Below are 23,171 nucleotides of genomic sequence, written 5' to 3'. Positions count from 1 at the left end.
ATGTTTCTCGTGTTTGTCGTGCTGTTGAGAGTGACAGTGCTGCTTCCTCTGGTTTCAACTAATTTAAATCACAGAAGGGGTTTTCACACTGCGCCTAACCCCGGGTTATCATCGTTCTAAATACCGCTTTTAACCCCGGGTAAAGGAATGTTTCACACTTGTAATTTAGAAGCGTGGTTTGCACCGCTTTTTACCCTGGATTATGATTTTGCGGTGCCAAACTTGTACAGTGTGAAAGTTAGAATGTTACAACTAAAAAGTTAGCAACAGATAACCAATAGCTTGCCTCATATTCACGTGCTTTAGATAGTCACAAAAACACAGCGGATAAACAGTAAATTCGGAGGTTGAGAGAAAAAAAATGTCAAAACTGACAGAAAACGTGACAATTTGAGTGAAGAAGAGACCATTTTATTCTAACCTTCAGTCCAAAATGTCCATTCAGTATAAACTTGTTACTAGTCTGCAATACAGGATGCTCGATGCTAGAGCTTGGAAAACAGGTCGCGTGCTGCATTTCTCCAATCAATGACACTGCAAATATGCAATTAAGAATGTGAAATGTCAGTTTATGAAAACCCAGGATTAATTGTTATCCCCAGGTACATTATGAGCAGTTTGAAACACGAAGCAAGATATTCCCGGATTCCGTTTACCTGGGGTTTAGAATGACCCAGGGTTTATTATTTCAAGCGTGAAAAGCCCTAGAGACATTTGTGTTCTTCACTGAATTCAAGTGCTTCTCGTTGGATCTCACAACGCTGTTCAGTGTTTGCGTGATCGAGACTGATCAGCAAGTAAACGCATCTGCACTAGTAAGCTTGCGCTGTGCTGCCATTTGAGTCGAGTGGATAAATGGTCAGTGTGGCACCATTAATGTTGTTATGTTCCACTTTGGAGCATAAGCATCATATTGAACATTTATCGAACTGTTGTTATTTTATTGAGAAAAATAATATCACAATAATTACTGATAGTAAACTGATAGTAGTCTGTGCACTTCAATTTCTGGAAGTGTATAGAAGCCCTGCTTCAAATTCTTTCAATTTACAGAATCAATGGAGTTCGCAACAATGCATGAAAGGTAATGCAGAAAGACTAAGTAAGAAATTGCAGCTGCTGTCCTCCATCAGGGATGGACTCTTGGGCCTGGCATCAAATGCTGGCCAAAACACTTGCAGTCTTCCTTCAAGTCCACACGTTGTTCTGGAATGAATCATTGGGTAGTAGACCGCATCAGAGTGGACTTGGCATAAGGCCGCATTCAAAGGCACATATGGACTGGGTTACCCTACAGTCTCATGGACATCACAAACACGCTCAAGTGACAGCCATCACAAGTCCACAAGTTCAAGGACATCCCATCCATTCAGCAAAGAAAAACTAGGAATGGGAAACGATGCCCATCTGGCAATGTCCTATGGTGAACTGGACCTGATGCATGGGTGGTAGGAATGCGAATTGTGAATCACTTACAAGGATGGGTCATGGACAAGATCTTTGAGGTTGACTCCACTGCGGTCCTCAGCAAGGTTTCTGAAGCAGCTGTCACTCACTGCAGACAGGAGAGAGAGAGAGAAATGGAGAAAGGATATGAGACAGGAAAAGAAAAGAGAAAAAAAAGCACATTATTGCATGGGAATAATATAATGCCCTTTTGTAGACCACAAATGTCTAATTCTTTAAACGTCACGTTAGTCCTGAGGTTTGAGAGAATATGAATTATGTCAAAACACATTACTCAACAAAAGCACGCAACGACAAGCGTGGACAATCATACTCTCGGGCCTTCATGTATTCTATGTAATGGAGGCCACACTGTTACACACCAGAGAGCATTAACATTACTGTCAACTTGCTCTGGGATTTTACAACCTGTATGATGGTGAGCAGAACAAGCACCACTGATAACCATCAGCTCAGCACACATCCTCAAGCACCAGCACAAAACTAACCAGTAGTTAGAACTATGTACACATATTCAACATGAACCACCTACTGAAACCATGCTGCAAAAATCTGTCATTCAGAAATTGTCATGGTTTTGATGCCTAAACTATAAGCTTATTAGCATATGACATTAGTGACTAGGACTTTTGCCTCAAACTCCTAATTTCTGCTAATTAAAGGGGACCTATAATGCCACTTTTACAAAATTTAATAAGTCTCTGGTGTCCCCAGAATGTGTCTGTTAAGTTTCAGCTCAAAATACCCCACAGATCATTTATTATAGCTTGTCAAATTTGCCCCTATTTTGGTGTGAGCAAAAACATGCAGTTTTTGTGTGTGTCCCTTTAAATGCAAATGAGCTGCTGCTCCCGGCCCGCTTTCCAGAAGAGGGCGGAGCTTTAACAGCTCACATTTCAGTTGCTCAACAACAACAAAGCTGGAGAATCTTACGCAGCCAAAATGAGGATTGTCAGTAACGGTATTCAGCTTTACATTGTTCAAAAACTGTCAAACAGTGATGGAGAGACTCAGCAAGAAGTTACAACTTTTAGAATGAAACTGGACGTTTCTGAATGGTTAGTGGATAAATTTAGTTGCTGTGGAGTTGATTCAACTCATCAACTAGCATGTGCCGTAATGTTAATCTTCTGTGCAAATCCAGCATTGAATTGACCCTCGTTTGTGAAGCAGTCTGGTGTAAAATGACAGCATGGCAACAACACTCTACTACAACAACTCTTCCTCTTCTATAAAGCAGCCCAACATGGCCTCATCCACTTTGTTGCATGTTCTCGGGGGCAGGGTTTATGTAAATTTTGGGGTTTGTGATGTCACAAACCTGGAAAGAACTTGTTATAGTTTCTACCAGCCGTTTGCTGTAGTCCTTAAAAAGTAATTTCTGTAAAAGAAAATATCTCCCTTTGCATTGAACTTTGAGCGTCGTAACTACAGACGTTGCTTATGCTCAAGCAGCAACATTACACACTAACTAAAGTATGAAAAAAGGGAAATCATAATCAAGGACCCCTTTATTAGTTAGTAAGGTAGTTGTTAAGTTTAGGTATTGGGTAGGATTAAGGGATGTGGAATATGGTCATGCAGAATAAGTCTTTAATATCTGCTTTATAAGCACTAATATACAGCCAAAATCCTAGAAATAGGCATGCTAATAAGCAACGAGTTAATAGTGAGAAATGGACCCTAAACAAAAGTGTAACCAAACTTTGTTATTAAAAAGTTAGCCAATCATAACAGAGGTCACTTGCATATAGAGGTCTTAAAGAAATAGTTCATCCAAAAATAAAAATTCAGTGTTCCATGTCTTAAGTTGTTTTGGACTCCACTGACTTGCAATGTATGGACAAAAACAACTGAAGCATTCTTAAAAATTCTGTTTCACAGAAGAAAATCATAGTAGTTCAGAACGAAATACGGGTGAGTAAATAAATGACTGAATTTTCATTTTTGGTGAACTAACCCTCTAGTGGTAACAAAGCATCAAAGAAACGTTCAAAAACGATAATGAAAAACAATCATTCATGATGCAAGATGTCTTGACTAACATTATTATTGGACTTTAGGGAAGAAAACAAAACACAAAAAGTATAGAATATATCAAAGTTGTAGTCAGAGACCAGGCCGAGACCTGAGACCAGAAAAGTATGAGTCTAAATAATTCAGACAGTGTAAATACGCTTTCCACTGAGGCGAATGAAGCCTAGTTTCACATCAGTGTCACTCAAACCTTCAGGACAGACCACAAAACAAGTCAAGACCGAATGCTCCAAATGCTCGAAGTCCATGACAAGACCAAAACCATGAAAATATGGTCAAGATTGTGTCCAGACTCGAAGACTCCAACACTGAACAACAATGAAACCCCATTTAAACCTGATCTTACATGTTATGCCAAAGAAAAATATATGTAATCAAAATATAACTGTCTCCGCCTATGAAGTTAATTTTTAGGGTCACCAAGCTCTCTTTCAACCACCAGCCATATGGAAACGACTATTTATGATCAAGTCCCATCCTACATTTTTTTTCATTACATATCATGCTTAACCTAGAAATATTCGTATTACCAAATTAAAAAAGGGTGCAAATGCTTTTAATAGTAACATAAATAATAGTCATTTCAACAGCATTGTGATATAAAAAGGTCCAGTCTAGCTCAAAACAGGTCAAAATCTGTGACGAGGGAAGAGAATGACCCGTGCTGTGTAAATAAGTGATAAAGTGCTGCCGTTCACCGTCACATTCTCCATCATGCACAAGGCTCGGTGCAACACTTGCTTCATAATTGCAGCATTTTCTCACCCTTCTCTCTTTTCTCCTCATCTCTTGCTCTCTCTGTTCTCTCTGTTCTCTCTCTCTCTCTCTCTCTCTCCACCCTGCTAACCCTTGATCTATAAATAGGTTGGTGTTCCCTGCAGGAGGCAGGAGAAGTGAGCTCTCCTCAGAGAGGCGGCAAAAAACTTCTTGTCACAGGCACGGAAACGCAATGTCTGTGCGAGTATGAATGAGGGTGAAGGAGGATTGTTCTGCCAATGCATCGTATACAAGTGACCATATGTGTGTGTGTGAGAGAAAAGGAGCAGGAGAAAGGAGAAGGAAAGACGCAGCAGTTGGAACATTCATCAGAGATGTTAAGGCATCAGAATGTTAATATCACCAGCGCTCTGCCCTGCATGAGAGGAGAGGAGAGTTGTCTATTTTTTCAGACCTGCTAAAGAGCTACACCTCTCAAGTAACGCATTGTTAAAGGACTAGTTCCCTTTCAAATTAAAATTCCCTGATAATTTACTCACCCCATGTCATTCGAGATGTTCATGTCTTTCTTTCTTCAGTCGGAAAGAAATTAAGGTTTTTGATGAAAACATTCCAGGATTTTTCTCCATATAGTGGACTTCAATGGAGCCAAAACGGTTGAAGGTAAAAATTACAGTTTACAGCAATCCCAGATGAGAAATAAGGGTCTTATATAGAGAAACCATCGCTCATTTTCTAATAAATAAAAAAATTATATGTTTTAACCATAAATGCTCACCTTGAACTAGCTTTCTACTTATTCTCTATTTGAATTCCGGCAGTGTAGACACTGCTAAGTGTATTACTGCCCTCCACAGGTCAAAGTTTGAACTAAATTGTCATATACAATATGCTAGTGCAAGTATTTAACAATTAGTTCAAACTTTAACCTGTGGAGGGCAGTAATACACTTAGCAGCGTCTACACTGCCAGAATTCTAATGGAGAAGAAGTAGAGAGCTAGTTCAAGATGAGCATTTACTGTTAAAACGTATATATTTTTTTTTTTTTTTTTTTTAGAAAATGAGTGATGGTTTCTCTAGATTAGACCCTTATTCCTCGTCTGGGATCATGTAGAACGCTTTGAAGCTGCAATGAAACTGTAATTTTGACCATTTGGAGTCCATTGAAGTCCACTATATGGAGAAAAAATCCTGGAATTCCTGTTTTCATCAAAAACCTTAATTTCTTTTCGACTGAAGAAAGAAGGACATGGACATTTTGGATAACATGGGGGTGAGTAAATTATCAGGAAATTTTAATTTGAAAGTGAACTAATCATTTAAGCATATCAATTCATTGCTCCTATAAAAACTCACAAAACAAGCTGACAGCAACCAATGGTAATACCATAGTACTTTAATATTACCATGACACAGATTTAAACATCATGTTATTGTATGTTTGTTATGGTATTCTAAGAAATTGAAAAAATACTATATGACAATATATGACTTCTATATAAGGGAATAGGAATGATCCCCAACACATTGTGAACCTTCCTCATTAATATTAATTAGGTGACTTAACATTCGCCCAGAAGCTGTAGCTAATTTGTTGAAAAGCAAGTAAGTGAATGTAGCCATAATAGGATAACCACTCACTGATTCATTAATTCCATCGACTGTCAGTTTGACCAGTTGACAAAAACTTCTGCTTGGTTTTAAATGCAGTGCTTCTCACACACAGACTTTAATTTTGGCGCGCCGCCCACATATAATAACGGCCGCCCAAGCATATTTGGAGGCACATTTTTGCTTTTATTATTTTTATCCTCTTATACTTTTATATCTCTGCAAGATAATGAAACCATCTGCGATCAATAAACTAGTCATTTCATACCTGCTCGTTATGTGTGCGTCAGAACTGTTTACTCCCGCTGACATTCCCACAGGCATTTTGCAAACTCACAAGGGGGCGCTGTTGCGTATTTAACAAGCTCGCCCAACAGCGCTTCAGACTCTTATGTTCAGACTGCTTCGAAGTGATTCTCAATCAGTGAAAAGCGCAGATTTATGCCAAGCGATTGATAATAAACTCAAGTTGATGAATTATTACAATGTCTACTTCATGGCCTTTATATAAAATGTTTTAGATGATTGTAAGAATCTGAAGGATCAGCCTGCAATAGTACAGACATTTCAAAATAAGAGTCCCGGTGTATTTCGGGCTTGTTTATAATTAAAAGTCAGACGCTAAGTTTTTTTTTTGTTTTTTTGTTTTTTTTTTTTGGGGGGGGGGGGGGGGTATGTATTTTGGTTACATAATAAATTGTATTTAATTTGATTTCCATTTAATTCATAGTAAATTATTGTAGTCTCCCCCACAGAAAGAAAAGACTAAGAACATTATTTGACACATATATTATTAATTTTATAAATTTTCCTAGTAAAATATGTGCCCCATTCACTGAGAGAGAAACTATATGACAGCAAGGAGAACATAGGAAAAGGATAACCATTTAAATGCTGTAATTTTGCATAATTTACAATGCATAATAATGCATAACATTAGTATGTAATTAAATGTAATATGCTATGTAATTAAAATTAATTTCAATAAATAAAAATACTGTTAAAAATCACACATTATTTGTTTGTCACATGTAGTAGACCATTTTTGTGCTGTGGGTAATAGGAGGATTTTCTGCCTGGCTACCACCGCAAGTATATTTCAGACCTGTGGGAAGCACTGAAATGGCTTTGTTTTATGTGGCCGGCAATTTTTTTTTATTATTTGTACTGTAAAAAGAATAAAAAAATATCATGATAATGATTATAATGACACCTTACAAAAAGTACAGTAGTGATAGTAACTGATGGTTATACCATGGTATTTACATGGAATTCCAAGGTACCGAAAAATACCATGATTTCCCCATAGAACAATAGCTGCTTTTCCACCGTAAGGCTGAACGGTTCTTAGAATGGTAAGGAACGGTTCCAGTTGTGTTTTCACTGGAGCCTGGTACGGCACAGCAAGATTACAAACCGCTCTCAGCCCGGAATTCGCGGCATGGTTGTCTAACCTAGGTTGTTCTATTTGAGCAACATTAACACAAATTAATAATAAAATGTAAAGAAATATCTAATCATTCTCCATAATGCAGTCTTTATTGGCCGTTTAATCTTTTATTTAATTACTTGTAATATATATATACATAAAAAAAAAAAAAAAAACAATACCCCCCGGTCCCTCCCTAATGTTCAAAACATGGTTACAGCCTTGGTATTATATCAAATAATATATATATATATATATAAAATGGAATTATTGAACACTGCCAATTCTCGTCACACAGACACGGCATCTCTCAAGCTCTGTTTGTAGGAAGGCGCACACACACACACATGCTTTTTCTTTCTACCTCATGTCTGTGACTCACAGCTCTGCAGACGGAAAAGTCTGTCTGCATGGACACTTTGGTGAGGTGAGAGTTTCCCTCTCAGCGTGAGACTGTGTGTGTTTGTGTGAGTGTGTTTGTCTGTGAGAGAGTGTGTGTTGCCTGCGGCTGTGCGTAGGAGTTAGACTTGCATGAGCTGAGCTGGTGTAAAACCCGGTCTCGTTAACCTCTGCCTACATCCAGAGAAGACCTGTGGACCTCACTCTGTTCCTCAAACACCACAGGTCCAACACCTGGGAGCAGATAAGCCCAGCTTTGAGCAGCAAACCTCAGTTGGAGCAGCATTCTCTGTGAAAAACCCTCCTGCCATGAAAGACAACATATAGAAACACTAAAGTACTAAAGGACAAGTCTGTCTCCAATTGGATGATGAGCTAATCTAGTTGGTTCATTTACTTCCTCTCTTGTTTCATCCCTTTAAGGTTTATTCTGATGCTATTGTTGCATTCACATGGTAAGTATTTGGGATTGACAACCGCATTTACTTACAGATGTGAGTCTCAGAATGTCCCGTTCACACAACAACTTACAGTAGAGTCTCGAATATTGTCTGTAAACGTGCAAGGAGAGTCAAGCCTGTTATTCTCTCACCAGTAAGCAAAGTAATATCAAAGATGGCGAAGTCCATAAAACTGAAAAGTCTTGTCACTTTTGACAATTTTTATGTGCATCCCTTTAAATTCAAATGAGCTGCTGATCCCGGCCCCCCTTTCCAGAAGAGGGCGGAGCTTTAACAGCTTGTGCTTCTTTTGGATACCCAACAACAACAAAACTGGAGAATCTCACGCAGCCAAAATGTCAGAAATGATCAGAAGTACACTTTACCGACTTTCTTTGGCACATTTCCTTCATAAATGAAATTCAACCACGGTTTCATCATTGTCAAATCAACATTCTCAAATAGCTTGAATGCAAGTCACTTTGAATAGTGTCTGCTTTTTTTTCCAAGTGTCTAAGCAGACAATGTTCTTTGGACACTCAACTCTCCACTAAAAAAAAGTCACACAATTCAAGATCATTCATGTTTATAGCTTAAATAATGCAGGGCCAGGTATGAACCAGAGTTCAATATCTAGTGTTAGTGGGTATTCTCAAGCACCACTAGCAAAATGATTTAGAGGCTTTTGCTGTGTACAGACGTGTGTCCAATCAGATAGAAGAATGTGTAACGTCCTGCTGACCAATCAGAGAAGCCCACTAGACTAACTCCCCAAGAGCAACGTTATATATTACTCACTCTTCGCTCCAGATCTAATCAATGAGTATCTCTACTGCCCCCTGCCGCCACCTTCATGACTATGCAAAACTGCTCTGGAAACATGGGAGATATGGAAAGAAGATGGAAAAAGAGCAGGGCTTTCAAGAAGAGAGAGTCTATGTAGGTTTCAGGTGAACTCCATTAGATCAGTGACAGGAACACGCTGATCCCCAGGCACATAGTTAACTGTGCTGGACAGGACACGTGTGTGTGTGTGTGTGTGTGTGTGTGTGTGTGTGTGTGGGGGGGGGAGGGGGGCGGGGGGGCGGGGGGTTGTGAGGGGATGATGTTCAGGAGAAAAGAGAAAGTCACAATGGAACTCAAATCTGTGAGCTGCATTTCAAAGCACCTTTATACAAAATGTATCGTATAGAGTCTACAAAAGCTCAGTTTCAAGATAAGCGTTTCACAAAGGCAAAGGAGGGAATGGAGAAAATGAAAAATAATTTATTTAGGGGGGAGGGAGCAGAAGGGAATGTGGGAAAGTAGAAGTGTTCTAGAGAGGAATGAGGAGCATGTAATTAAATCACTGAGAAAACACCATCATGTGTGCTTTAACAAAATGACAAGCCGCATATTTCGGATTTTTTTTCCCCATAGTAAGTACATTAATGTAAATCAATCAAGCATTTTCTGCAATTGTATTAAGAAAAAACATTCCCTAAACACCAGTCACTGCAAACAGAAGATCATCTGACCTCACTGGCCTTCTGCACCAACAGAATGTGCTCTAAATATCCCATCATGACGTTCTGCGAAGTCAGACTTAATAAGAAAACCACCCTGATCCAAGTCTGAGTGAAAAATGACTTGAAAAGTTGAAAGTTGCCCTCGTCTTCTCTCTCCTTCCAGAGCAGATTAATAAAACATCATACACAGCAGCTCCACTGCTAACTTACTTAGTCAGCAAAATACATTTTCTCTCAATACTGAACACACATACGCATGCAAACAACACCAAGATCACACAATAACAAAGCAAGCACACACAAAAAGGAAAGAAATCATACTGTGAAGAAGCGAGTGCTTTCAGTCTGTCTTTTAAAAAATTTTAAGTTCACAGTGACGATCAATGTCGAATAAATATTTCACAGTATAGGCAAGACCACACTCGCATCTTAATCAATGATGGTGTGAATTACGAAATGGGTGATTACACTAAATGGGGGCCATTATCCCTTATAAAATGTGTATAAAAAATAAATAAATAAATAAAGAGTAATAAATGAATAGCTGATGGCAACTTTCATTTGTTTAAACATACCAACAAAAAAAAAATCATTATTTTTACCAACTTGTTAGTTAACAGTTATTAAAAGAGACATCCTTTCAAAAAGTAAACTCCTCTTTTTTTCTCAAATTTATCTTACGTCTTATAATAATCAATAGGGGATGATCTTAAAATATCAACCGTGTTACCATTATTTTCTATATTTGAAAAGGGTATAGAAATATCAGCATTATATTGGCTTTATAAGCAGCACCTTTCAGTTTCACGACCTTGAGGGGTTTATAACATCAAATTAAACTAAAGTATATCAATCTATGTTTCTAAAGACATAATTATTCACCAACGTATATTAAAACCAATCAGTTTAGCAGTGCAATTTGGTAAACGCATTATTTGTCTGAGATATATATTATATATATATATATATATATATATATATATATATATATATATATATATATATATATATATATTTTACACACTTTATTTTAGTCTTTTAACTAGTTGCTTATTAGCATGCATATTACTAGTATATTGCCTATTTATTAGTACTTATTAAGCACATATTAATGCCTTATTCTGCATTACTATATCCTACATTCTTAATCATACCCAATATGTAATAATTTTGCAGTAAAATATCCAAAAACCACCAGTGTTATATATTTTGTTCACTTGAGTACTTACAATTTCCAAATGTTTCCAACTGTTTGTAAATCGTGAGAAAATTGCAATTTTAACCAAGACTCCGGGAGGTGTGAGGAGTCGCCTGTCAATTGCGTCGTACCCGCGTTACCCTCGGTTTCAGGTTTTATTTTGTAGAAACCATGGAAACACCAAAGACGCTTAAATGTTTTAATAGACAAGGGAACAACTGTTTTGATATATTTATAGACAAAAAACTAATTATTGTTATATAGCTCAACATGTTTAGTCTATTGTTTTGTATTGTTTATTGTTGTATAGTCTATTGTATTGTTTAAATCAAATTTTCTTGATTTTTTACCATGCCTCAGAGAAAAACACTATTTTGTGAAGTAGCTAACATAGCATAATCAGATGCAGCTTTATTTTTAGTAACAGTAATACAGAATTTTCTCCATCATACAATACGTTTTAAAATGAATTGCATGCCATTTATCAACACAAGCCATCCAGCATTTAATGATATTCTAAAATCTCACTGCAGCCGCCGAGCGAATGCACAGAGTAACGTTATAACATCATTTTCAACACACTCAAATGTATCTAATATGATAAACAGAGCTGCGTTACCTCATACTCATGACCGGAAAAGCGGCGCCAGGCAGCGACTGTGTCATAATAAAAGTCCCGCTGCTCGTGACACTTGTTTTTGCCCAATCGCTCCAGCGGTTATGTGGGTTATGAATTATGGTCATCATGTGGTCTTTTTTTGTATCTGTGAAATTGTCCACCATTATTAAGATTTAATTTCAACACTAATAAATATTGAGGAGAGGCTCGTTCAGGAAGCTGCCGCTCACACAACAGACAGGAATCTCAGCACTCGTCTCTTTGCATCCCTCCATCCTGCCACTCCTGTCATCTTCAGCTCTTTTACTCTCCTGCATTTCTTAAAAACCAAAAGATGGAGATAATTCATATTGTAGGCTACATAAATGGGGAAAAAAAAAACTAAAAACCAACAGAAAGAGAGACAGAATGACAAACAGAGATGGAGAGAGACAGATGGTCAGTCAGGAAGAACAATGTGGAATGATGAAGGGATCTAAAGACTGAAGAAGAGATTGGGGGAGGTGTAGAAGGAGCGACTGAGGAAGAGTTGGATTAGGGAGGAGAGCGAGAGACTGTGGATGAGAAGACAAGGTATCCAAGTAGATAAATGATGAACAAGATGAAGCATACATCCTGAGAGAGAGAGAAATTCAGAGAAAAGACATCAAGGAATGAGAGATTTAGATTTACAGAGGAATGATGCAAACCCTTACACCCAAAACTCACACAAACACACACACACACAGCTATTCCCCTTGTGAATGCTGGTAATTATCTTAAAGCCCACTGCTGATGACCCCTGTGCTTTCATTAGCACTTTTGCCTCATTTCTGCACATACAAGCACACACATACACATAGAAACTAACCTGTTTACTCTCCTGCAAGACATTCATTAAGAGCAGATCAGAGCTGTCACTGTAACACATATGAAAACAATATTTTGGAGTTCCTCTTAAAGGGATATTAAAGCTTTAATATGAGTTAAGGTCTATGGACGGCATCTGTTACCAAATATGACAGAAATTCATTTCAACCCTTCTCTCTTTTTGTGAAAGCAAAGAATAAAACACACTGAAAATTATGGGCTTGTAATGGAAGTCTATGGGACAAATACACCAACTGACCAACATAACTCTACTGTAAGAGCATTTCTGTCACTTTTTCATTTTTGCTGAAATAAGGGTTACCAAAGTCACTGCTTTTCACTCAAATACTTGCATTAAACCACACAAAGAAAGATTAAAACTTAACATAAATGACCCAATGAAATCAAACACGTTTTGTGGTCCAGGCCTGTTAGCTTTAAAGCTAAATACTAGTGTACTCATAAAAGTACTCATAAAAGCATGAGCTCTTTAATATCTTCCAACACACCTTCCTTTTTTTAATAGGAAACAACACAGATAATAAAACTGGGCCTTTAAAACAGAGAAATGTGTTGGAGACGTGGCCCAACCAGACGTGCTAATTCGGGATATTGCATGTCTTCCTATGCACCCTCGACTACTTCTAAAAATAAAAGTGGCAAAATCCCAAAAATATAAAGGCACCAGCCTTGAATCACCCTCAGAGTGACGGGGTGCAAAGCTTCTCATTAATTCTCAGATAAAAACCATCCTACTCCGATGTTTTCTCGATTAAAGGGACACTTCACCCAAAAAAGAAAATTCTGTCATTATTTAATCATCCTCATGTCGTTTCAAAGTCATAAGACTTCTGTTCATCTTCAAAACACAAATTAAGATATTTTTAACGAAACCTGAGAGATTTCTGTCCCTCCATTAGAAATTTCATGCAACCAAAACTTTAACGCTTCAAGTTCAATCAATACCTATTAACTGAGCGGTTTAATGTGTTCTATGCATGCGTGTTGATCAATACTTATTAGGGGTGTAACGATACGCTCAGGTCACGATACGATACGTATCTCGATACGGAGTTCACGATACGATATGATACGTATCACAATATTTTGAACAAAATGAAACTGAAATTCAAACAAGATTTATTTAAAAAAAACATTAACAAATTTCAAAAATTTTCCTTGTACATACAAGATCATATTTCAATAAAATAAATATAAAATTTTAATAAAAACCTTCTGTATTCAAATTAACAGTTGAATAGGGCTGTCTGTCACTGAAAAAAAATGTTAAATTTAACATGAACTTAGAATTATGAATAGGGGCCGTTCGCATATCGCGTCTAAAAACGCGTGGAAGGCGCGGCAGCACCGCTTCTCCTTTCCAAAGCGCTTGCGCTCTCGTGGCGTCGGTCGTTGCTATGCAACCATGAACTGCGCTCTCGAAGAGGATCAGGAAGTTTCTGCAAAGGATAAATGATTTCTAGCCCTTGCATTAGTTTTACTACGAGATATGTTGATGGAGATAAGATATAAAAACCACCATGTACAGCTATGATCAGCTGTTCGGCTGAGCTTTTGATGTTTTGTTACGGAAAGGCCATAGCTGATCGGTTGATTCTTGTCACACGACCTGCGGTGCGCTTGCGGCATTCTGAGAAGTTGAGAATTGCATGCGCATCGATCCCATTATGAGCGCGCCTCCCGCGCAGCTACATTTGAAAATAATAACTGACTTGCACGCAGAAAAGACACAATATGTGAACGGCCCCACAGAACTTCTTAAAGCAAAGCATCGCAAGCGTCTTTTGCTTTTCTGTGAGCACAGCTGTTGCTGTGCACTGCGGTGAAAGAAAGCCACGACTTTTCTCACGCGACCATGCAAGAGACTGACATGAGAAACGTTTAAACCTGCTTGCAAGATTCAATGTGTGCCCGAAACACTTACTGAACTAGAGAGCTGATTGAGACACATCATCTACGATAAATTGTTACACCCCTAATACTTATAGTAATTTAAAAATGTGGTAGCATTGGATCTGGACAGGAAGGATAACTCTGGGAGTTGGAAGGGGTGTGTCGCGATTCTGCCTTCTCAAATCGCGATACAGGTTTGTGGACCTGCGTATCGCGATTTCGGTTTCATATCGCATATCGTTACAGCCCTAATACTTATAAGCTAATAAAAGCCTAAATTAAACTGGTTTATCATTTAAAGCAATCAGGTCTCTTCAGAAGATTTGGAAATGATTTGCTTAATTCATATGGATTACATTTACTATGCATTTATGAACTTTTTGAATTGCTTAAAGTTTTGGGTGAATAGACTTTTGATAGAAATATCTCATATTTCTTTAAATACACCTGTTTCAAAGATGAATGGAAGACATATGGGTCTGGCACAACATGAGGGTGAGTAAATGACAGAATTTTCTTTTTGGGGTGAACCAACCAGAGTTTTGCTCCAACCCTAATCAAACACACATGAACAAGCTTTAATTAATCGACAGCCTGTTTGCTAATCTTCAGCATGTTTTACACTAAACAGTACTTTCGTTGGGAACTATATGTAGATTTTAGCTTGATAAAAATGTATTTTTTTAAGAGAAGACAGACTAGGGAATGTTGCGACTGATGTCACTGCCATTATACGATAGGCTGAGAGGTGCCGCATATGATTAAGTTAGCCGTTACGCTTTCTCCAATGGTAAGAGATACAGACCCTCTCATCTCCCTATTATATACAATCTCTGGTTTGATCAAGGTTGGAGCTAAACTCTGCAGATAAGTGGACCTCGAGGGTCAGACTTGAGAACCCCTGAATTAGAGGCACACATAAGCCCAAGGCTGTGTTCAAAATCGCTCCCATACCTTCATTCACTATTCCCTACATTAGTCCACTAATATAATCTACTTGAAGGAGTGAATGAAAACAAGTGAGCAAATTCAGACACTGAGTGTGCCGGAAGGGCTGCCGCTTTTAAATATTTTGTGCTTGTCATTTGAAACCTGCAGCTCCAGTAGTAATGAAAACATGTATCATGAACTCCATCATGTACAAACCTTAATTAAACAATTTAATAATCAACTAATAAAAGGAATTTAGGTAACACTTTATTTTACAGTGTCATTGTTACATGTAGTTACAATAGTAATAACTAGGGCTGGGCAAAAAAATAGATTTTTCGATTAATCATTTTTTTAAAAATGTGGTCGATTCGATATCGATTCTCAAAAGCCAAGAATCTATTTTTTTCGTATTTAATTCCGCAAACACTGAACATATTATCTGATTGACATTAATCTTTTTACTTATCTTCTCCACTAGATGTAATCCTCTTATTTACCTTGCGTGATGTTACAGCGGGCCGGGGACTCATTCATTCAGTGCTACTGCTAAACATGGCGGATGCATGCGTGCCCTTCAACGTGAAAGACGTTTAACCTTAACCTTGTTTATTACAACATAAGTATACATGGGTCAAAAACAACAAAAACAATAACTATTTTTTTTTTTTTTTTTTTGTGGTGGTGGTGGGCATGTGAATATTTATTGAATTAATGAATCAAATTTATAATTAATGAATCATTTATATGAATTAATTGAATCAAAAATCGAGAATCATAAAATCTAATCGAGAATCGAATCAATACCTAGTGAATCGAAATCGAATCGATTTGGGACATCTGAATTGATACCCAGCCCTAGTAATAACTATAAATTATGCATAATTACATGCCCTAAACCGAACCCTAATCCTAAACCTATAGTGAGTATATGTAGTACTTAATATTACTCAGTACATAAATGGATAATTACAGTGTGACAAAAACACCTTCAAATAAAGTGTAACAGGAATTTATACCAGTATATTACACTGTACCCACATTGGACCAGCGGTTTGGAAAATGGATGGATGATTCAGCTGCAAGTGCCATCTTCTGGCGACACGTGGGAATTCATTCGGCACAACGAATGTGCATAGTGGGTATTCTCTAGCCGTTGAGTGTACATCGGTTGCGGCGCATTATGGGATTGAATGAGTGCACTCGATAACGTCCACTATGGTTTCAGACACCACTACAAATGGCTGTCCCCTCAATTTAGTGCCATATTGAAGGTATAGAGGGCGATTTCGAACACAGCCAAGACAACAAGAAATTCCTGTAAGCCTCAAGTTGCAAACCAATTTGTAAAAATCATTTTTGGGGACTGTGACAGCAGCACTGTCCTTCACTAGACTCACACTGAGGATGAAGACATAGCCTGCTCCAATATGTGAGAGCTGTAATCCCACAACCCAGCTCTGCATCCAAATCGGAAGCTTAATCTGCTGCGGAGCGACTCACCGGGTCTCACACACCACGCTGACTTAAAGATGCTCTGTTCATTCACTTTGTGCATAGCTGTTTTTTGTGAATCAATGAAAGTGTGACTGCATCTGATATGTCCAAGTAGTTGGGATCACTCACTGCCATGACAAACAGGAAGCTCTCTCCCTGGTTTAAGCATGACAAATGATCCAAAGATGCTCTTCTACTACCACAAGAAAGACAGAAAATGAAGTAAAGCAGAGAGACAGAGAGATAGCATGAATTAAGAAGACAGAGTGGACAGAAGTTGTGTTCTTAAGACAGATGTCTGCAGACTCACCTCCGCTCCTGCAGGAGTCTGAGTCTCTCACCAAAATGTATGATCCGCCACCACGCTCAGATCATATCAAAGACTTCATTTTGTTATCATTTTATATATAGTTTTCAAAGTAGCTCCACTTCAACCAACAGAGACAAACTGACACTTTAGACCACTTAGACTTGTTTCATTATTAGAGAAAGAATGAAACCAATAGAATATATTACAATTATCTTACACTCATTTTTCATCGCAATACAGAATCGGCACTCTGAAACCAAGCATCAATGCTTTAAAGTCCCCATAAAATCAAAAATTTGCCTTTTAGTGAAAGTGAAATATGAAGGCCAAGTATGGTGGTAACCCATACTCAAAAGTTAGTGTACACACATTAGGAGTAGTGAGCAGTAAACACACACACTGCAAACTGTAGAACAGTGGACAGCCATTTTTGCTGTGGCACCCAAGGAGCGAATTAGGTGCTGTTCCTGTCGGTATTGAGAATCGAACTCGCAACCTTCGGGTTACCAGTCTGACTCTTTAATCATTAGGCCACGACTGCCCCCATGTATGAATATTTTAGCATTAGGGATGCACGATATATCAGCCAACATATCGATATCGGCCGATATATGTTCATTTTTAATGTTATCATTTATCGGCCCGATATATTAAAGCTGATAACTAATGAACAGCTGAGACACATCAGATGGGCACTGTCTTCCAGCATAGTATTGAATTGCTTGAAATATGATTGAAATCACTTCAAAAAGGAAAATACCGTTGTGTGCAATGTACAGCACAAGTCATATAGATAGCCTACATATCATAATAATGAGAACGATATAATTGTGTGCTTGGGGCATTTTAATGGTGAGGGGCTTTTAATGGTGAGACTTTTGTTGTTGTGCAGTTATCGGCTTTCAAATATAAAGAATTATCGTTACCGGTATTGGCCAAAATGTTCATATCATAGCATCCATAGTTAGCATTAAGGTTCTCTATAAGCTAGTGTGCTCCAAAACAAATTCGCATTTAGAACATATAAGTAAGTGTTCAAAGCTTACAGTATTTTACTTCCAGCAATATGAATTAGGGATGTGTCACAATTTTCGAATATTCGATTAGTTGATTTAATTATAGAATATCGAATAGGTTGAGCGATTATCGTCTTAAAAAAAATTCCCCATTTGATGCGGTGGTGACTTGTAACCGGAGGGTGGCGCACGCTGCCAATAGCGCACCTAAAAGCTGTCAATCAGCTCAGACACTGCCTCACACACACAGACTTGTGTGGCATATAACAGACACATTACAATTAATTTTAACATAAGTGCCGTCATTCAGTTTGTTCACAATGTTACTACGCATTTAGGCAGCCTAAAATCATTATGTAGGGCCCTATAATTTCCGCGATCACGGAATCGCAGACGGAATCGCAGAATCCATTCGTAAAAACGGAATTTACTATATAACGCGGAATGTCACGGAATTTGTGAAATTTTTTGATGAATGAATTAAAAGCAGGTTAGTACACTTAAATTAAATCGCGATATAGACTAGTATCTGTGAATATAAACCCACAAAACGACTATTTAAACATGAATCCTGCATGCCTGTGTGACTCTGAAATGAATGATGCGGAAGCAGTTTCATTTACCTCACACCGCCGCGCACACTCGCGCGCACACTCGCGCGCACACTCGCGCGCACACTCGCGCGCACACTCGCGCACACACTCGCGCACACACTCGCGCGGGAAGCACATGCGACACTCGCGGTGTTTTCGTCCTCTGTCGCCTCCCTATATGAATGCACAAATTCATCTCCAGAGCTGCTCTGAAAGTCACTTCATCAGCATTTAACCGCTTCGTTTGAGAAAACTACCATCATAAACACAGAGAAACTCAAAGCTCTAGGCAAACCGTAAAAATAAAAGTTCGATTTAACTTGATGGATACTGTTGTACAGTAGAATTTAGATAAATTAAACAATAAATTATTAAATTATTATTTTTAAACAATAATCTCAGTGTTTCTTCCATGTTTTAATTTTAACAGTAAAGCTTGGTGGAAGCGGAAGTTGGACGGTGGAAGTTTTGGTTTCATATTTAATCTAAAATGGGAATATATGGCTCTCATAAGCTGTCAAATGCCGCTTTATGGAGTTCAACAGCTCTGGCCTGAGCTGTGATGTAAACAAAGCGCTACTTTTTTTTTTTTTAAAAAGGGGAGGAGCTGCTCGATATGTCTAGCCCTGTCTTCCTGGTTAAGTGAAATTTATGTCAACACACTGAATAATGCTATGCATTTCAAGGCACTTCAGTGGGCTTTTATTTATCATTATAAAGGACTGTTGTTAATTAAAAACAAATTGCACTGCATTCGGTTATTTGAGAGCAGTCGGAAGTTATTGTGGCACGGCTGCGCAAACTGAAGACATCTCATTCTACAAGCGCACTGAGAGCCTGGATTCATTTCACCTTTAACAGCATTAAAGAGAAACAAAAGCCTCATATGAAAAATGCAATTTTTAAGAGATGCCGAATGAAAGCCTTATTGCGTTTTAATAAGTCTTGATGTTCTAATACTTTCCGTATTTCTGCAAATTAAGCGGCTGCAACTGTACTGCAACATGACCCAAGAAATATGAAGATTATGACGCTATTGCGGGATCCTTGCATATTCACACCCTGATAATTAATAATACAGGGTGGTGGAGGCAAAATGGTTGCAGTTTCAGTGCCAAGTAGGTGTGATCCGGACTTCATTTACACTGAATTGTTTTTTAGAAATGTAAAAAGAGAAATGTTTCTTGAGCACCAAAACAATATATTAGAATGATTTTTGAAGGATCATGTGACACTGAAGACTGGAGTAATGGCCATCACAGGATTAAATTACATTTTAAAATATATTAAAACAAAAGACAGTTATTTTACATTGTAATAATAGCACCACAGAAATAATACAAATAAATAATAATAATAAATAAATGTGACCAACAAAACACCTTGTTGTTTGTTATCTTTGCTGCCGGTTGGGACAAAAACTTAAATTTACATGGAGTGAGCTTTTATTGCATCATATCTGGTTAGTCGTTTGGATGATAGCGCTGGTAAATGATCTATTAATGACTACTCTTGTTTGGCACAGAAATGTTTGCAAAAACAACCCTTCTCTTTAGATCAAATGAATTGACATCTGATGGAGACTTCAGCCACCTTGCCTCTCTCAGGCACTGCCCACCTCCAAATGTTGCACTCAGGAAATCTGAAGTAATGCCGACACAGAAAACATCAGAAACAAATCACATACGCTCTGAAACACACACTCCAACAGGTTACAAAAACGTAAAGAGCAGCATGTCCATTTGATCAGCGGTGCGAGAGCGATTCCGGGGGGTTCCTTTAGCCGGAGGTGAAGGGGGGCTGTGATTAATGTCTGTATTCTATTATCTAAGACGCTGCAGTCACACTGTGTCCAGATAAGGCTCGAGTTAAATTATTCATCCAGACACGAGCCAACAGAACACAGGCACATTCAGATGGGAAGGCATGTTTAAGAGAAGAGATCATTACTGAGACACTTTGGCAGATTTTCTCTCTCACACAGTCTGTTTCCACCATATGGGCCTCTTGTACTGTTACTGATACAGTTTCTACCTCACTGTGAGAAGTGTTCCCGGAATATAACGGAGCTGTTCAGGCATCAACAAGAAGGATTTTTTTTTTTTTTTTTTTTCCTGCTGGCCTAATCAATGTCACCAAGCATTGAAAATTTAATTTTTATAATTTAGTTTTAAAATAAATAAATAAAAGAGTAAATGGATTAGTTTTATTATTTTTATATTATTAACACTTTATTAACTTTTTATCGATTTATTTTAATATTAACTTTAATATATTAATAATAATAATAACACTTTTTTAAAAAATCCCATTTTAGTCCCATAGTTTGTCAACTTTTTAAAATAAATAATATTAATAATAAATTGTGCATACATTTGTCATTTTTAACTCTGTCTAAGATATTGAAATATATGGGCAGTGATCTTAAAAGTGAAGTAATGAAGCAATTTTCAAACAACCTTTCAAATGCCCACCCCTCCCCCAACTCAAACAAGATAAATACAGTTTTTACAGGTGCATGTGAAGGCATGTCACTCTCGACAGGTAAAAGCAGGCCATTTTCAATAAAAGTTCCAACATATTAGGAATACTTTTAGCTGTGTTTCTGTGTGACTCATGAGTAAGCAATTGAGTAGGCGAACATGAGTGTCTCACTTATAATAAACTCATCCAACGTATCTACTCTAGGCGCATATTTTGCCACAGCTGTTTGAGGTGGTCTACACTGGACACATCAGAGTAATCATTTACTCACTCAGTAAATCCTTTACACAGAGTTAGTCATTTACTCACCCTCAAGTTGTTCCGAACCTGTATGAATTTCTTCTGCTGAACAAAAAAGAAGATATTTTAAAGGTGCCATAGAACGTGTTTTCAAAAGATGTAATATAAGTCTAAGTGTCCCCTGAATGTGTCTGTGAAGTTTCAGCTCAAAATATATATATATTATATATATATATATATATATATATATATATATATATATATATATATATATATATATACACGTTTTTAACTGCCTATTTTGGGGGCATCATTAAATATGCACCGATTCAGGCTGCGGCCCCTTTAAATTCTCGTGCTCCTCGCCCCCGAGCTTGTGCTTGCCTTAAACAGCATAAACAAAATTCACACAACTAATATAACCCTCAAAATGGATCTTTACAAAGTGTTTGTCATGCAGCATGTCTAATTGCGCAAGTATGGTATTTATTCAGATGTTTACTTTGATTCTGAATGAGTTTGAAGGTGCTCCGTGGCTAAAGCTAACATTACACACTGTTGGAGAGATTTATAAAGAATGAAGTTGTGTTTATGAATTATACAGACTGCAAGTGTTTAATAAAGAAAATAGCGACAGTCTTGTCTCTGTGAACACAGTACGAAACAATGGTAACTTTAACCACATTTAACAGTACATTAGCAACATGCTAACGAAACATTTAGAAAGACAATTTACAAATATCACTAAAAATATCATGTAATCATGGATCATGTCAGTTATTATCGCTCCATCTGCCATTTTTCGCTATTGTCCTTGCTTGCTTACCTAGTCTGATGATTCAGCTGTGCTCATCCAGACATTAATACTGGCTGCCCTTGTGTAATGCTTTGAACATGAGCTGGCATATGCAAATATTGGGCGCGTACATATTAATGATCCCGACTGTTACGTAACAGTCGGTGTTATGTTGAGATTCGCCTGTTCTTCTGAGGTCTTTTAAACAAATGACATTTACATAAGAAGGAGGAAACAATGGACTTTGAGACTCACTGTATGTCATTTCCATGTACTGAACTCTTGTTATTTAACTATGCCAAGGTAAATTCAATTTTTAATTCTAGGGTACCTTTAAAGAATATCTGTAACCTAACAGTTGATGGGCCTCATTGACTTTCATAGTATTTTTTCCTATACAATGGAAGTCAGTGAGGCCCATCAACTGTTTGGTTACCCATATTCTTCTAAATATCTTCTTTCGTGTTCAGCAGAAGAAAGCTATCCCTTTTAAGAACTAATCTGACCAATTAGCAATAAGTTAGGGCTAATCAGTCTTACTTTTTCGGATTCAAATTAGACCAATCAATCTTCTTTTTCATGCAACTGACTGATTTAAAAAAGTTATGACCAGTCTTGAAAAAGACTAACTTGTAAGACTAGTTTATGCTCCCGTAAACAGATAGCCTTTTTCAGTCTAACAAATAATATGGCCATGTATGGCTGTGATATAAGATATGCAAATAGAAAAGCATAATAAACAGCTTAGAGAGATGGAGCGAAAAAATTGTATGCGCTTTTTATGGCGATTAAACGGAAAACAATACGAACCATGTCAGGCCTTGCTCCACGGGGTTGGTGTGGTGAGAATTCCTCCCTGAATACAAACACGTGTACACGTTCACATCACCAGTAACATGCTCACAACCATGAAAATATCTCCCAAAAAAACTAAAAACTAAACTAAAATTATCACCCAGCATTATTAAGGAATGATAAAAACTACACAATTAAACCACGTTTGCTCACACAAACACAAAGCCATGTTCTCTACCTATTCCATGAACACACAGGCCTTCTCTTATGTATTCAGAGTCGTATGTGTCTAGTGTTGTACTGATGTGTGTTTAGAGTGCC

General features: G+C 37.7%; 1 protein-coding gene across 7 annotated transcripts in view; it reads right to left on the bottom strand.

Annotated features, from left to right (window-relative positions):
* gphna (gephyrin a) overlaps nt 1-23,171 on the bottom strand; it is a 111,570-nt gene that overhangs the window by 77,329 nt on the left and 11,070 nt on the right. For 5 of the 7 annotated variants that reach the window (XM_067367944.1, XM_067367947.1, XM_067367946.1 and 2 more), the window contains exons 2-3: nt 21,329-21,364; nt 1,477-1,555 (exon numbers count right to left, since the gene is read on the bottom strand). In XM_067367944.1, the coding sequence (XP_067224045.1) occupies nt 1,477-1,555; nt 21,329-21,364 (115 nt within the window). The remainder of the gene's footprint in view (nt 1-1,476; nt 1,556-21,328; nt 21,365-23,171) is intronic. The other 2 variants (XM_067367945.1, XM_067367950.1) reach the window with 1 other exon arrangement.

Source organism: Chanodichthys erythropterus, chromosome 18 (assembly GCF_024489055.1).
Source record: "Chanodichthys erythropterus isolate Z2021 chromosome 18, ASM2448905v1, whole genome shotgun sequence".
Classification (NCBI taxonomy): domain Eukaryota; kingdom Metazoa; phylum Chordata; class Actinopteri; order Cypriniformes; family Xenocyprididae; genus Chanodichthys; species Chanodichthys erythropterus.
The sequence above is the reverse complement of the archived record's forward strand: the minus strand, read 5'-3'. Positions and strand labels throughout refer to the sequence as shown.